The following is a 14,231-nucleotide window of genomic DNA, read 5'->3' on the forward strand; positions in this document are numbered from 1 at the left end:
CGGTTGTGGAAGAAGAATACAAAATACAAAATAAACAAAGTACTCTATTACAAAATAAATCAAATAAAATTGACATGGTTGAAGATGATACGATTTCAAGACTGGAGAAGAGAACAAAAAGGGTTCATTCATGGTTTCAAATTGAAAGCTTGTTGAGTGTGTGTGTGTGTGTGTGTGTGTGTGTGTGTGTGTGTGTGTGTGTGTGTGTGTGTGTGTGTGTGTGTGTGTGTGTGTTTATTGATAAACATATACTCTTATCCTGCTCTCAGTAAGTCATTAAAGGCTGATATCTGCACCGTTGGCGTCTCTGTACTCCACTGATGTCAGTCTGTATTTATTAGGATGGACATATCAGCACTTAAGGTGCATTAAAAATGTAAAGTTACATTAAGTTATTGCTTCAACCTCACACCACTTATAGGCCTGAGTAGGACGTGAGATACATACTGTACTTATTATATATATATGCATATATTTATTTATAAATATTTAGATAGATATAAAGATAGATATTGATATATAGCTGGATAAATAGATAGTTCAATCTTTATCGAGAGAGCGAGAGAGAGAGAGAGAGAGAGGGGGAGGGCGAGAGAGGGAGAGAGAGAGTGAGAGTGTGTGTGAGAGAGAGAGGGAGAGAGCGAGTTGGATTCCTAATGTTTTTACCACGTTTTGAGAACTTATATTATTATTATTATTAATGGGGTACATTAGGAACCTTGTGTTCTTACCTGTCCACCAAAATGCTTTTTGTGGCCCAGCTACATGTCTCTCCATCAGACCAGTGTTTCACCTCTCTCTCCATTGATCTCACCCCCACCCCAAGCCCCACTCTCCTGCTCCAACCTAGTCCATTACGGCGTGCTGAATCATCACTTGTCACCGGGGCTCTCTGCTCCCTTTGTCGGCTTCTTGTCTGCATCTTTCAACAAACGGTAGAAACAAATAAATAAATTGATAAATAGAACGTGTGTAACAATCAAAACACAAAGAAGCGTTGCAGGACCAATGTTTTTTTGATCTACAGAATTGGTGTTTTGCATCTCAACCTGACTTAATCTTAACCTGCGTCTTGATTGGCCGAAAAGCGCGATGCGTCTGATTGGGTGTCTGAACGACTGATGTGATGTGTGACTGATGCGATCCCACTGATCTGCTCTATGTCTAAGACACGGTCAGTAAGACGGACCTAGCGCCACAACAACAACACAACTCTTAAGTGCTGCACATATTCAAGCCATCAGCAGATCAATGGCTGGTTTAAGATTTTTTACATCCTCTTAATGACGGGGCAAATACTGGCCTGAGAGGCGCTGAGGGTGTCAATCAAGCCGTCTATTAGGACTAGTAGCCATTCATTCACATATCCCGCCCACCCAACCTAGAGGAAAACATAGAGAGGGATAACATGGGAGAAAGAGGGAGAGAGGACTAGGGAGAAAGACATGGAGAAAATGAGAGAGAGAGAGAGAGAGACATGGAGAGAGAGTGAGAGCGAGAGAGAGAGAGAGAGAGGAGAGGAGAGACATGGAGAGAGAGAGAGAGAAAGAGAGGGAGACATGGAGAGAGAGAGAGAGAAAGAGAGGGAGACATGGAGCGAGAGAGAGAGAGAGAGGGAGCAAGAGAGAGACACACACACATTGAGAGGGAGAGGGGGAGGAGTTCCTGACTCGGCCGGAGCTCGGGCAGTACAATGAACCCTGAGGTGGGGTGAGGGCGAGGGAGCAGAATGGACCGGTGGGAGCAGTACGCGGACACTCCATCTGCACCACAGCGCACGGTGCCCACGGCAACAGTTCGGTTGGCCACCGGGACAGCCCTCTGGAGTTAGTGAACAGGTTTTAGGGTGATGCCAGAGCACCATGGGGATGGATGGCATGGAGGTCATGGGCATCGCCGTGGTGATCTGTCTCTTTGTAGTCGTGCTCAAACAGTTTGGTATCTGGGAGCCCCTGTCCCTGGAAGGTAAGTGGACAGCTGCTGTCTGTCCAAGATCTTTCAATAAAGGTTTTTATTTATTTTTTTAAGATTTGTTCTGTGGGCGAGTTGTAATGGGAGGTTAACAGGCAGACTTTCCGACTCTGCGTGCTTGTTTGTATTGTTATTTTTAAAACAAGAAGAATTGTATTGTTGACAAGTCATAGTGCACCTACTGTCTGTGTGATGAAAGAAGAAAAGGAAAAGTCCGGCTCTTTAATGATTTAACATACACTTTCTAATTGTCTGAAAATGTGCTTTTCCCTCTCGCTTGGTCAAACCCTCATCGCTCTGCTCTAAGACGGTGAGTAACTTCACTCCATTCCTTTTGTTTGATTCAAGAATGTATTCACTTTTTGGTGTCTTTCTTTCACACTTGTTGTCATCACTTCAGATCTGTGTGATTTCTAACTGCCTCTTTCCTTTTCACTCTTTACTATTTCCTATTTTCCATCTTCCACTATGAATCTCCCCACCTTTTTCCGAACCGTAAACAATGACGGTTGTGTGTAAAGATGGTGAGTCTTCATATCTGTCGACCCCGGTTTTCATTCAATGTTCCATTGAATACTTGTAATAGTTTTCAGTTTCACTAAACTCCTTAGTCTTCCTACAACGCAAACCTCTCCTGTTCCTTTTCTTTTATCTTCTTCCCGCCCGTGCGGCCTGCCCCCTGCCGCCTCAGAGAGCTGTGACATGGAGCTGGAGCTGTCCATGGTGCGGCACCAGCCAGAGGGGCTGGAGCAGCTGCAGGCCCAGACCGCCTTCACCAAGAAGGAGCTGCAGTCGCTCTACAGAGGCTTCAAGAATGTAGGCATGAGACATCCACTGACTGACAGGGTGATCGGTCGGTTGATTGATTGACTGATTGATCGCTTTCTTCTTACCTTCTTTTTTTCATTTCATTCTTTCGTTCTATCTTTCTTTCGTTCTTTCTTTCTATCTTTCTTCCTTTCGCTATAAACAACCTTGTTGAGCCCATTCATGAACCCAATTCTTAAATTCCTGACACAATTGATTTTCAAATGCCACCTGGACCTGGTGTCATGTGCGCCCATGTACACACCGTGGGTACGCTCAATATGCATCCATGCACCTATGCAGACCATGTGATGTCTGCCATGTGTACAACGTGGGTGTATACACTGTTGAGCGGCCCCAGGATCAAGGAATGGAACCCCTAACCATGGAATTGTTTATGCCTTGCTCTCCCAGACAAGGACAGGACACATGCAGATAGTTGCATTCACTTTATACTGGACTGGCAAGTCAACCTTGATGAGGAAACACATGTCACTTTCCTTCCTCAGGCAGTCCGCCTGAGAAAGCCCATAGAATCCCCTCCTCCGCTCTTGTTTTTGTGTACTACAGTAATGTTTTGTTGAGTGGAATACTAATGCAAACGCTTCCAGCATGCTGCCAGCCTTAATGGGTTGGGAATCCTGTCTTTTTTTTAACAGGAGTGTCCCAGCGGACTGGTGGATGAGGAGACTTTTAAGATTATTTACTCCCAGTTCTTCCCTCAAGGAGGTGAGTAGAAATAACTCTCTAATAGAGAGTGAATCTGTCTGCCTCAAAGCTTTCTCCTTTCTATTTAAAAATGCTGACACACTTTATGCTGGCAGTCCTTAGTAATTTCGATCTTTTTGAATTTAAAAAGAAAGAGATGACAGATATTACATTTCTAATGGCCCCAAATTAATATAATATTGGATCAGTAAATTTGATAGTTTCTGTGTCAGTCTATACAGGGATAGGTATATTAGTGGTAAAATATGCTACATTACATTACATTTATTTAGCTGACGTGTCTATCACAAGCGACTTTCAATAAGTGCACTCAACCATGAAGAAACTAACCAGAAAGCGCAAAAATCAAGCAAAGGGAGAAATCATTAAGTAAGTCAGTAAGTAAGTAGATAATTTATTCATTCCCTTGGGGAAATGCAGGTATCCAGTTGCTCACGAAGTCAACAGACAACAATTGACAAACAACAAAATGGACAAACAGTAAAAGTCAACCAAATAAGTCCATAAAGTCAATTAAAAGTGAGCAATATTGCACATAATTAAAATTGCATATAAAAAAGAGCCTGAGGTAGATATAAATAAATTAATATAATGCAATTGCACATTTTCGAGTGTGTGTGGGGGTGGGTTTGGGGGGAGAGAGAGGGATAGAGAGAGAGAAAGAGTCACGATAGGCCTCTACCCTCGCCTGAGGTGCTGTATACAGTCTGATGGCTGTGGGGACAAAGGATGTTCTGTACCGCTCAGTTCTACAGCGCAGCGAGATGAGCCATCTGCTGCGGCTGCTCCTCTGTTCTGACAGGATGTGGTGGAGAGGACGGCTGGCATTGTCCATGATGGCCTGCAGCTTACTCCATATGCGCCCCTCCACCACCCCCTTCAGAGAGTCCAGTCTCTTCCCGAGCACTGAACCAGCCTTCTTAACCAGTTTGTCCAGCCGCCTGATGTTCTTGTCTGCCATGTTACCTCCCCAGCAGACGGCAGCATAGAAAAGGACCCTCGCCATGACTGAGTGGTAGAATGTCTGCAGCATTTCACTGCAGACATCAATGGACCCGAGCCTCCTAAGAAAGAATAAGCTCTGTCCTTTCCTGTAGAAGGCGTCAGTGTTTAGTGACCAGTCCAGTTTATTGTCCAGGTGCACCCCTAAGTATTTGCATGTCTCCACCTCCTCAAGGTCCTTCCTTTGAATGTTGACTGGGTTAGGTGGGGGCTTCGATCTACAAAAGTCCACCACCATCTCCTTGGTCTTAGTGGTGTTTAATAGGAGACCGTTCTTCTTGCTCCAGTCAGTGAAAGCATCCATCAGGTCCCTGTACTCCCCCTCCTGGTCTTTCCTCATTACAGAAACAAGTAGTAGATGTAGAGAAAGTTATTAATTATTTCCTTAATGGGCTGAGATGCAGTCAGAGCAGATGAGCTTTCAGTCTGTGGCAGAAGATGTGCAGGGTTTCTTCTGTCCTGATGTCAGTTGGGATCTCGTTCCACCATTTTGGAGCCTGGACAGCAAACAATCTGAATTTTGGTGGGCGGCATCTGTGGCCCCCTCTTAGTGAGGGGGTATCGAGCCGTTGGGTCAGTGAGCCGGCGTGTATGGTCTGACCGTGTCCTGGATGTAGGATGGGCCTGAGCCAGTGCAGGGTACGGAGGAGTGCTGTAGTGTGGGGGAACTTGGGTAGGTTGAAGACAACCCTGGGCTGCCGTATTCTTGATGAGCTGCAGAAGTCCAATCACGCATGCAGGCAGGCAGAAATGGAGTTGTGGTAGTATTCAAGACACAAGATGATAATGATAAAGAGCCTTTGTGGAAGTCTGCGTCAGGAACAGACATTTCCTCCTGATGTTGTTGAGCATGAATCTGCAGGAGCGGGTTGTTGCAGTGTTGTCAAGAGCAAAGGACAGCTGGTCATCCAGTGTCACACCCAGGCTCCTTGCAGTCCGAGTTGCATACACCAAAGAATTCCCAATATTGATGAAAGGGTCCTTGATGGGAGATTCCTTCCCTGGAAGGAAGTGCAACTCAGTCCAGACTGAGCTTCATGTGATGTGTCTGCATCCACTGAGAGATGTCCACCAGACACTCAATGCCACCTGGTTTCAGAACTTGGAGATGACTGAATGAATTGTGTGTTATCTGCATAGCTGTGGTAGGAAAAGCCATTTGAGTGAATGACAGAACCCAGTGACTTGGTGTACAGAGAGAAGAGCATGGGACCCAGAAGAGAACCCTGAGGGACCCCAGTAGTGACAATACGAGGTTCAGACACAGATTCTTAGGTTAAATATGTAATGATTCAAACTCTTTTTGTGACCACTGAGTTAATGTTATAGTTTGTTTTAGTATGTTTATTGTCAAATTAAACCTGTTTACATTTTACTAATAAATCCACCATGTGTTTTTCTTTCTAGATGCCACCACCTATGCACATTTCCTGTTCAATGCATTTGACATGGACAGAAATGGTTCAATACGGTTTGAAGTAAGTTTACCTAGAGATAAAAACAAAATTAGGAATATATAATGAGGATATTTAAGTAAATCATGCATCTCAATTGTGCTTAATTGTTTATGCATCACATATATGGTTTTAGCTAGAATGAGATATCAGAAATCTGAAAAATCTTGACTTTCATTTTGAACCCTAATTTTTTCTGTAGGACTTTGTGATTGGATTATCGGTGTTGCTTCGGGGCTCTGTGACTGAGAAGCTTCGATGGGCCTTCAACCTGTACGACATAAATAAGGACGGATACGTTACTAAAGAGGTAAAGAGGATCAACTCCAATGGAGCTTATCAATTGGTATGATATCCACAAGGATGGTTACATTAATATAGAGGTACAGTAGTTTAAGTTATACAGTAGTACAGTATAATGAGTATAATACAGTAATACATTCAATAATGTCAATGAATTAATGCGACACACATCTCTGATGGGTGTTATCTCACTCATTGTTGTGTGTGTGTGTGTGTTCTTCAGGAAATGCTGGCCATAATGACGTCCATATATGACATGATGGGCAGGTACACATGTCCCAGCGTCCGAGATGATGCGCCGGTCGATCACGTGGAGAGATTCTTCCAGGTGTGTGTGTGTGTGTGTGTGTGTGTGTTTGTGTGTGTTTGTTCACTAAATACCAACACATCCTCTCTCACTGAGCCCTAACTGTATTCTAACTTGCGCGAATATGAGGGAGTTGTTCCTGAGAATATTGGAGGAGGGGGAGTTCTCTTGTGAAAGCCAACGTTTCTTTCCGCAAATTCATTCTCGACCATGGGCGAAATAATAACCATTGCAAGTCTTTACTTGTTGATGACCTACTAGAGACGCCGGAGAACCCAACGCTGTTGTTTATGGGTTCATAATATCATCCGGAGGCACATACAGCTTTTGGCCGTGATATTAGTGGGGTGAAACCAACTGAGAGGCCTCTATCACAGAGGGGTAATAGTCAGGTGAAACCAGCTGAGAGGCTTCTAACACAGGGGGTAATAATCAGGTGAAACCAGCTAAGAGGCCTCTATCACAGGGGGGTAATAGTCGGGTGAAACCAGCTGAGAAGCCTCTATCACAGAGGGGTAATAGTCGGGTGAAACCAGCTTAAGAGGCTTAACTAATATATCAATTTTCATATTCAGGATATTATCGTTATTGGGATTATGATTATGATTATGAGTAATGAATTTTAATTATTTGTATTATTATTATTATTTAGAAGATGGACCGGAACAGAGATGGAGTGGTGACCATTGATGAGTTCATAGAAACTTGTCAGAAGGTAAACTTTGTGTTTCTTTTCACCACAAATATTGTGTTTTTATTGTCCAGAGTCATGGTTAAAGGTCTGAAGTAACTTATTTTTCCAACAGGATGAAAGTATTATGGCGTCCATGCAGCTCTTTGAGAACGTCATCTAGGAGCATATCAAATCCTCAGGGTACTTACTGTGCTCTTTTATAAAGACCTCATTGTCACCAGTAAGGATATTGCATGGGACACAATGGTAACAGAAGCCATCCTCTTTATTCCAAAGCTTGTTTCAGTGTATGCCACGTTTAAAACACTGTAAGTAACACTGTTACATTCTAGTTAGGAATGCAATTGAATGCAAAGGATTATGCACAAGAAAACTTTCTACTCAAAGACAAGTTAAGATCTTTTTATTATCACTTGAAATGGGGCAACATGGACAAAACAAGGAGGTTGTTTGAAGAAACCAGACTGGAATGCATTCCTGCTTTTCAATACAGTTAGAGTCGTTGGTCACTTTGAAGAGAAAGGGTGGAAAACAGATGGATGAGTTTGTGCTGTAATATACTGTAAACAAATAGGTTGAATCACTTTATAAATGTGAAATACTTGTTATTTGCTCCAAAATAAACATCTATGTTCACCTTTAACCTTGGCCTTGGATTGAGTTTTGATGTTCTGAGTTATAGTCATTGTTAAAGTATTGAATACGAAGGTTAATAATAGAGCTCTCTGCTCTATCACTGTTTGGCAGATGTGGGACAGCAAAGAGCTAATGAGCAGAGACAGCACTTTTAAGCACTGAAAGTTCCCCCTACACTGAAACGGTAGCATTGAATGAGTAACAGGGGCAGAGTAGCATATCAGCACAATTCATCATGCCTACTACAATATTCCCCCCTGCATCCTTTGATATTCAACCAATAGCAAAGGCACGTTGGTTTGGGGGTGGGAGGAGCTATGTTGTCGGTCAACCCACTACAGGGGATATGGTCGTCGTGGGAACCACTATGTGCTGCCCTGTCATGGGTGTGATTTGACCGAATACTCTCCCTGTGATTATTCAGAAAGGTAAATATGTTTTGAATTATTTGACATAATATTATTTATGTATTTACATGTTTACCATTTATTCCAACCATTGCATTATTCCGTAGGGTGACATGAAGGGGGAAATAATATATTCAATTTAAATTATAATCCTGCTCCACATGAATGTAGATGTTAAACATTGCCTGTGTGTACTATAGTGATGTACGTATTTATTTATCTATGTTCTTTCTATCTATTTATTTAGATCAAATGTTATTTGAATAGGGGTTAATAGAGGCACGGCGTTGTGTAACGCTTGTGTACATGTGCAGCCACACAATGCCTGAATCCCTGTGTGGACAGAATGTAGGGACGGTTCTGGATCCTGTATTGTTCTCTAGAGACCATGTGGCTCGAAGCTTTTGATTTGCATTGAGCGATGACAGGTGGCTTAATGTCCGTTTACCCACAGCAGCCAACTACTCGGTGTGAGTGTGTGTGTGTGCGTTTTTGTGTATGTGTGTGTGACATGTGTGTGTGTGTGTGTGTGTGTGTGTGTGTGTGTGTGTTTCTGTGTGTTTGCGTGTCGTACATGAGTGTGTATGTGTTTTTTATGTGTGTCTTACAAACTTTTGAGTGTGTGTGTGTGTGTGTGTGTGTGTGTGTTTGTGTGTGTGTGTGTGTGTGTGTATGTTTATGTGTGTCTGACACACTTTTGAGTGTGTGTGTGTGTGTGTGTGTGTGTGTGTGTGTGTATATATTTATGTGTGTCTGACACACTTTTGAGTGTGTGTGTGTGTGTGTGTGTGTGTGTGTATGGGTGTGGGTGTGTCTGTGTAAAAGTACTTGAGTTATCGTCATTGTCCGTAGTATGATTTTGAGAAGTAGCAGTAGTAGTATTATTCATAGTATTAGGAGTTATATTTGATTACTATTATTCTTGTTTTCTGTTCATTTTGGCCTTTGGGGGCTACAGGGGGGTGGCATCATCAATATATGGCCTGTAAAGTATTTTGTGACTGTAACTGTGATTAAGAGCTAAACAAATACAATGGCCTTGACTTGACTTTTATTAGTAGTATTCTATATTCTATATTCTATAGCAAAGTATTCTTATTCAAAGTAAGAGGAGTAATATTATTATTATTAGTAGTAGAAGTATAGGATTATGATGCATAGTAATAAGAGTAATATTATTTCAAGCTGTAGTACTACTCGCATCGTCTTGTTATTCATAGAAACAGGAGTGATATTGACTGTTGTGGCCCGTCTCTTCTGATTGTATTGGCAGCACGACATTGGCCATGAACGGTCAACAGAAGCTCACGGCGCTGTGCTTGTGCACGTTGCTGCTGGCGACGCTGTGCCCCCTCGTCCAGTCCAAGCGTAGCGGCGGCCTCGGCGGCTTCTTCAAAGGCAAAGGGAAGGGCAGTAAGAAGGAGGGGAGTGAGGGGCGGGGCAACGCTCCCGCCCAGCAGCCCACCAAGAAGAGCCTCTTCTCCCCCAAGCAAGGACTGAAGCTGGCAGGAGCCGCGGCCGCCGGAGCAGTGGGCGGCTTCGGCCTGGGGTCCTGGGGCCGGCCGAAGTTGGGTATCGGACACCACGGCTCCGGCAGTAAGAAGGACCACAAGCGTGACGGTCAAGGAGTGAAGAACAGCTACAGGGTGAAATCTTCTGCCTCCGCGGTTCAGGCAGACAGCCTCTTCTGGGCCGTGGGGTCGGTGATGGTTTACCTGTCTGTAGCCTGGATCAGGGGTCTGTAGCAGGCAGCCCGCCACAACCGGGGCGCGACCAGACCTTTGGGGGTACAAACTGCTGCCGCCTGGTTTACAAAGTGGAAAGGATAATCCACAGGATTTCCTAATAAAGTGAATTTGACCACATTGTTGTCCTTTCTTACTTAAATGGTAGGCCTAATCTCTCTGTGTCATTCTACACTGAACCTGAAAAACACACTTCCCTGACATCCTATACCTGCGATCTAAATAGGTTGCAAAACAACAGGTCCTACTATTTTACTTGAATGAAAAGCCTGTTGCACAATAGTCCAAGGGTGAACGTGTTTAGTGAATGTGTTTACTATCAGCTTATGCTACTATCAACATATACATGTATTATAAAAGTTATCATAAACAAGTCATCAGAAACAATCCACAAGTTACAAGTTATCAGAAACAATCAAAAGAGATTGTAACATTTTTTTGTTGTTTATTAGTATTTTATATATTAGGCAGGCAGGGAAAACAGTGAACTCAGTGAACTTAAAATTCATATATAAGATAAAATACCCTTGATAGTAGCCACCAGAAATTCATAAACATGTCTACATGCTCGACAAATGATAAACAACAGCACTAATTGCAACACATTAATAAAGAATAATAAGTGCACTTCTAGAGGTTCAACAACATAATAGGGCATTAGAAAACAATTCCAGTTCTGGTCGACAAACTACTTTTGTACGGAGATATTGTGAATGGTTTTAAAAAGTTAGTTTATATGTTAGGTGAAGTCAAGTAAATTCTGAGGATGCGTTAGTTAAATTACTTATGTCTCATATCAGACACTCTTACATATTGTATTGTTAATAAAACAGTTTGTGGCTATAATGTTTTGGTCAGTAATAATGACTACTAATCCTTAACTTGTTTTATAACATTGTATCATATGGCTGTTGACAGCATAGCAAATGACTAAGATTTAGCAGTGCAATGCTAGACAGATAAGACATTTAGGTCTGTGTTTTAACTGAAAATAGCTATAAAGTAGGAACATATCCTGCACAACATGCCTTTAAAAGCAGTAGTCATTTCTGTTAGTAAGGATATTTAAACAGCAGAACATTTACCATTTATATATCAATCCATGACAAATGATTACAAAATGCATATATACATAACATTCAATGTGATCCATCATATTATGAACGAACTAGAACAGCCAAAGGAAACAATTACACTTGGAGCATGAAATCTGCAAAATATCCAGTACTACAAACGAGGAGTGCAGAGAAGCTCCTTTTAAAAAGTGCAATTATACTCGTCAATTATACAAGTGAAATTACTTTAACATTTCAATAATTTATGTTAAATTTTAGTGCAACTTCATGAAATTTAAATTTACTACAAGTAAACCTTTAATCATATACACACACACAGCTTCTGTCCCTTTCTAATTGAAAATGACAATCATATCATTGTTGATTCCTTTTGAATAATTGACAAATCATTCTTTAAAATGACATAATTACTGGCAGATTCTCATCTAAAGCTACAGTACCTGATGTCATAACCGATTGCTTACTTTGTGCCCTCAGCATGTTTGAGAAGTTGACTTGAAAATCTAAAGAAATGATTAACCCGATTATCCAAAAAAAAGAAAACGTACCATCAAAATGATTTCCAGTCGATGGATTAACAGGGGTTAAATCGACGAGTGTTCATATAAACAGTATATATGAAACACATGCAAGACAGAGTAACAGTATTGACAACGCACCGATGTGGGACCACAGTAACGACACACAGGAGTGACAGACAGACAGACGGGGGGGGGGGCAGGGGGAGAGGGTGGCAGGAGAGGCTGCTCAGTGCAGGACGAAGATGCTACACAGCACCATGAGGAGTGAGGCGTACAGCTGCTGCCCTCTTCCGTTCAGCGGGACTCTGCCATCAGGCGCCGAGCGCTGCTCCGGCGTGGCCTTCTTCAGGAACGACGCAGAGTACTCCATGTAGTTCTCCACGCAGATCCGGGACTTCACCTGATCAATGAGCGCCGGGTACCCGATGGCCTCGATGCCCACCAGCTCCTCGTCGGACTCCGTGCCGGGCTTGTTGGGGGTCTTGTCCTGCAGGAGGTCCGTGCGCTTCATGCAGTTGGCCATGAAGCTGTCGTAGGACTGGGCGCGGGGGGGCGGCTTGTAGGCGTAGTCGCGACCGTAGTCCACCTCGTCCGTGGAGTTAGTGCCGTAGCGGCGGTACATGTAGCTGTTGTAGTTCCTCTCCTCCTCTGGGTTGCGGAAGTTGAAGTGCGGCCGGGGGAAACGCCCCAGGCCGTAGCCCACCGCCATGCCGGCCACGGCCCCCACGCCGGCCGCCATCATGGCCTTCTTGGCGAAGCCCCTGGACTGCTGCGACGGGTTGAAGCCGTTGTTCTGGACAGAGTGAGAGAACGGGGAACCCCCTCCCATGCCGTAGCCCCCGCCTCCTCCGTACCCTCCTCCGCCGTACCGGGGACTGAGGATCTTATTGTTGGGGTTCCAGTTGGGGTAACCACCTGCTCCTCCCCCTGCGTACCCTCCTCCTCCGCCCGGGTACCCTCCTGCTCCTCCGTACCCGCCGCCTGGGTATCCACCGGGTTGACCCCATCCTTGTCCTCCAGCCCCTCGGACCGGGTACCCTCCTGGGTACCCGCCGGCCGCTGGGTATCCACCACCTCCTGGGTATCCGCCTGCTGCAGGGTACTGGGGTGGATACCCTCGGCCCGGGTTTTGGTTAGGATACCCCCCAGCGGCTGGGTATCCACCAGCCGGGTTCTGGTTGGGATAGCCTGGATTGGCCCTGCCTGGGTACTGGTTAGGCTGACCCCCAGCGGCAGGATAACCACCAGCTGGGTTCTGGTTGGGATAGCCTCCTGGGTTGGCCCTGCCAGGGTTCTGGTTGGGGTATCCACCAGCAGGGTTCTGGTTGGGGTATCCACCAGCAGGGTTCTGGTTGGGATAGCCTCCTGGGTTGGCCCTGCCAGGGTTCTGGTTGGGGTATCCACCAGCAGGGTTCTGTTTAGGGTAACTACCTCCACCAGGGTAACTGCCACCCCCAGGGTAACTTCCAGGTGCTGGGTTCTGTTTGGGGTAGCTAGCGGGGTTTTGAGCAGGGGGATGAGGGTAGCTCCCACCGGCCGGATATGGGTTGGGTTGGTTTCTATTGGGAGTTTGAGGCGATCGACTAGGTTTTTGGTTTCCCGACTGCGTTTTTGTTCGAGATGCGGATGAGGTCCTTGATCCGCCGCTGCTGCTGCCCCTCTTAGCCCATGCGGGCTCAGAGACCAGAAGGGCGATGGCTAGCAGACACAGAAGCGCCACACTCTTCATCATGCCTCTGTAAATCAAAACGTCAAAGCCGCTTTAATATACTTGAAAACAAATGTGCATGGCATCCTGGGGATTTAGGCCTACATCGCAGTATTAATACAAGGAAATATATCCAATAACCATAATGTATTCGTTTTTCATCAGAACAGAGATTCTGACATATTAGGCCTATAAGTAAATAATCAAAATAAATATATGAAAAAAAAAATCGGTCATATATCTGTGTGTGTGTGTGTGTGTGTGTGTGTGTGTGTGTGTGTGTGTGTGTGTGTGTGTGTGTGTGTATATATACATATAGACACACACTCACTGTAAAGACGGGATACGATGTAAGAAATAAACTATTTGGTTCTACTGGACAACAATTTGTCGTGAAGCGATTTCAAACATCTTAATATCAAGTGAGTGAAATAACTATTCTGCTGGTGGCTGAACCAATCTATTCAATAATAACGAAATCATGACGTTATACTGAAGACAAAACACCCTTACGTACCGTTATAACGGGCAAGAATAACAGCTTAACCTTAAAGCGACATAGTAGGCATATACATAGTATAATCTACATAACCATAATACATAGAACAGATAGATAGGATAGATAGAATAAATGAGAAGAGCATTGACGTCCGTCTTACCAAAAACTTGAATCCAATCTGTTATTCCAGGATATTTTCCGTGATACGACGTCGTCCGCTGCTGGGAACGGGCTTGAAGCCTTTCAGCATTTGGTGAGGTGCATTTGATTCCTCGTGCTCGATTATCCGGGTGAAAGGGGTGGATCCCTAGGATGACTTGCGGTTGGGACAGCCTCGACAATAGAGACGATTGTTAATCGAGTAATGAATTA

At 44.2% G+C, this 14,231-nt stretch overlaps 1 protein-coding gene across 1 annotated transcript; it reads right to left on the reverse strand.

The window, feature by feature from the left end:
* Nucleotides 1-10,486: 10,486 nt before the first annotated feature.
* On the reverse strand, nucleotides 10,487-14,139 carry LOC311367441 (uncharacterized protein). The gene is made up of 2 exons (XM_084486289.1): nucleotides 14,020-14,139; nucleotides 10,487-13,388 (listed from the first exon to the last, which is right to left on the reverse strand). The coding sequence occupies exon 2, from the start codon at nucleotides 13,382-13,384 to the stop codon at nucleotides 11,879-11,881; it is 1,506 nt and encodes a 501-aa protein (XP_084342415.1). The 5' UTR covers nucleotides 13,385-13,388; nucleotides 14,020-14,139; the 3' UTR covers nucleotides 10,487-11,878.
* Between the last annotated feature and the right edge of the window lie 92 nt (nucleotides 14,140-14,231).

This window comes from Micromesistius poutassou, assembly GCF_964030765.1.
Source record: "Micromesistius poutassou genome assembly, chromosome: 22".
Classification (NCBI taxonomy): domain Eukaryota; kingdom Metazoa; phylum Chordata; class Actinopteri; order Gadiformes; family Gadidae; genus Micromesistius; species Micromesistius poutassou.

Bases quoted from the DNA above. Each gene is read 5' to 3' on its own strand.
- LOC311367441 (XM_084486289.1), bottom strand. From the start codon at position 13,384: ATGATGAAGAGTGTGGCGCTTCTGTGTCTGCTAGCCATCGCCCTTCTG.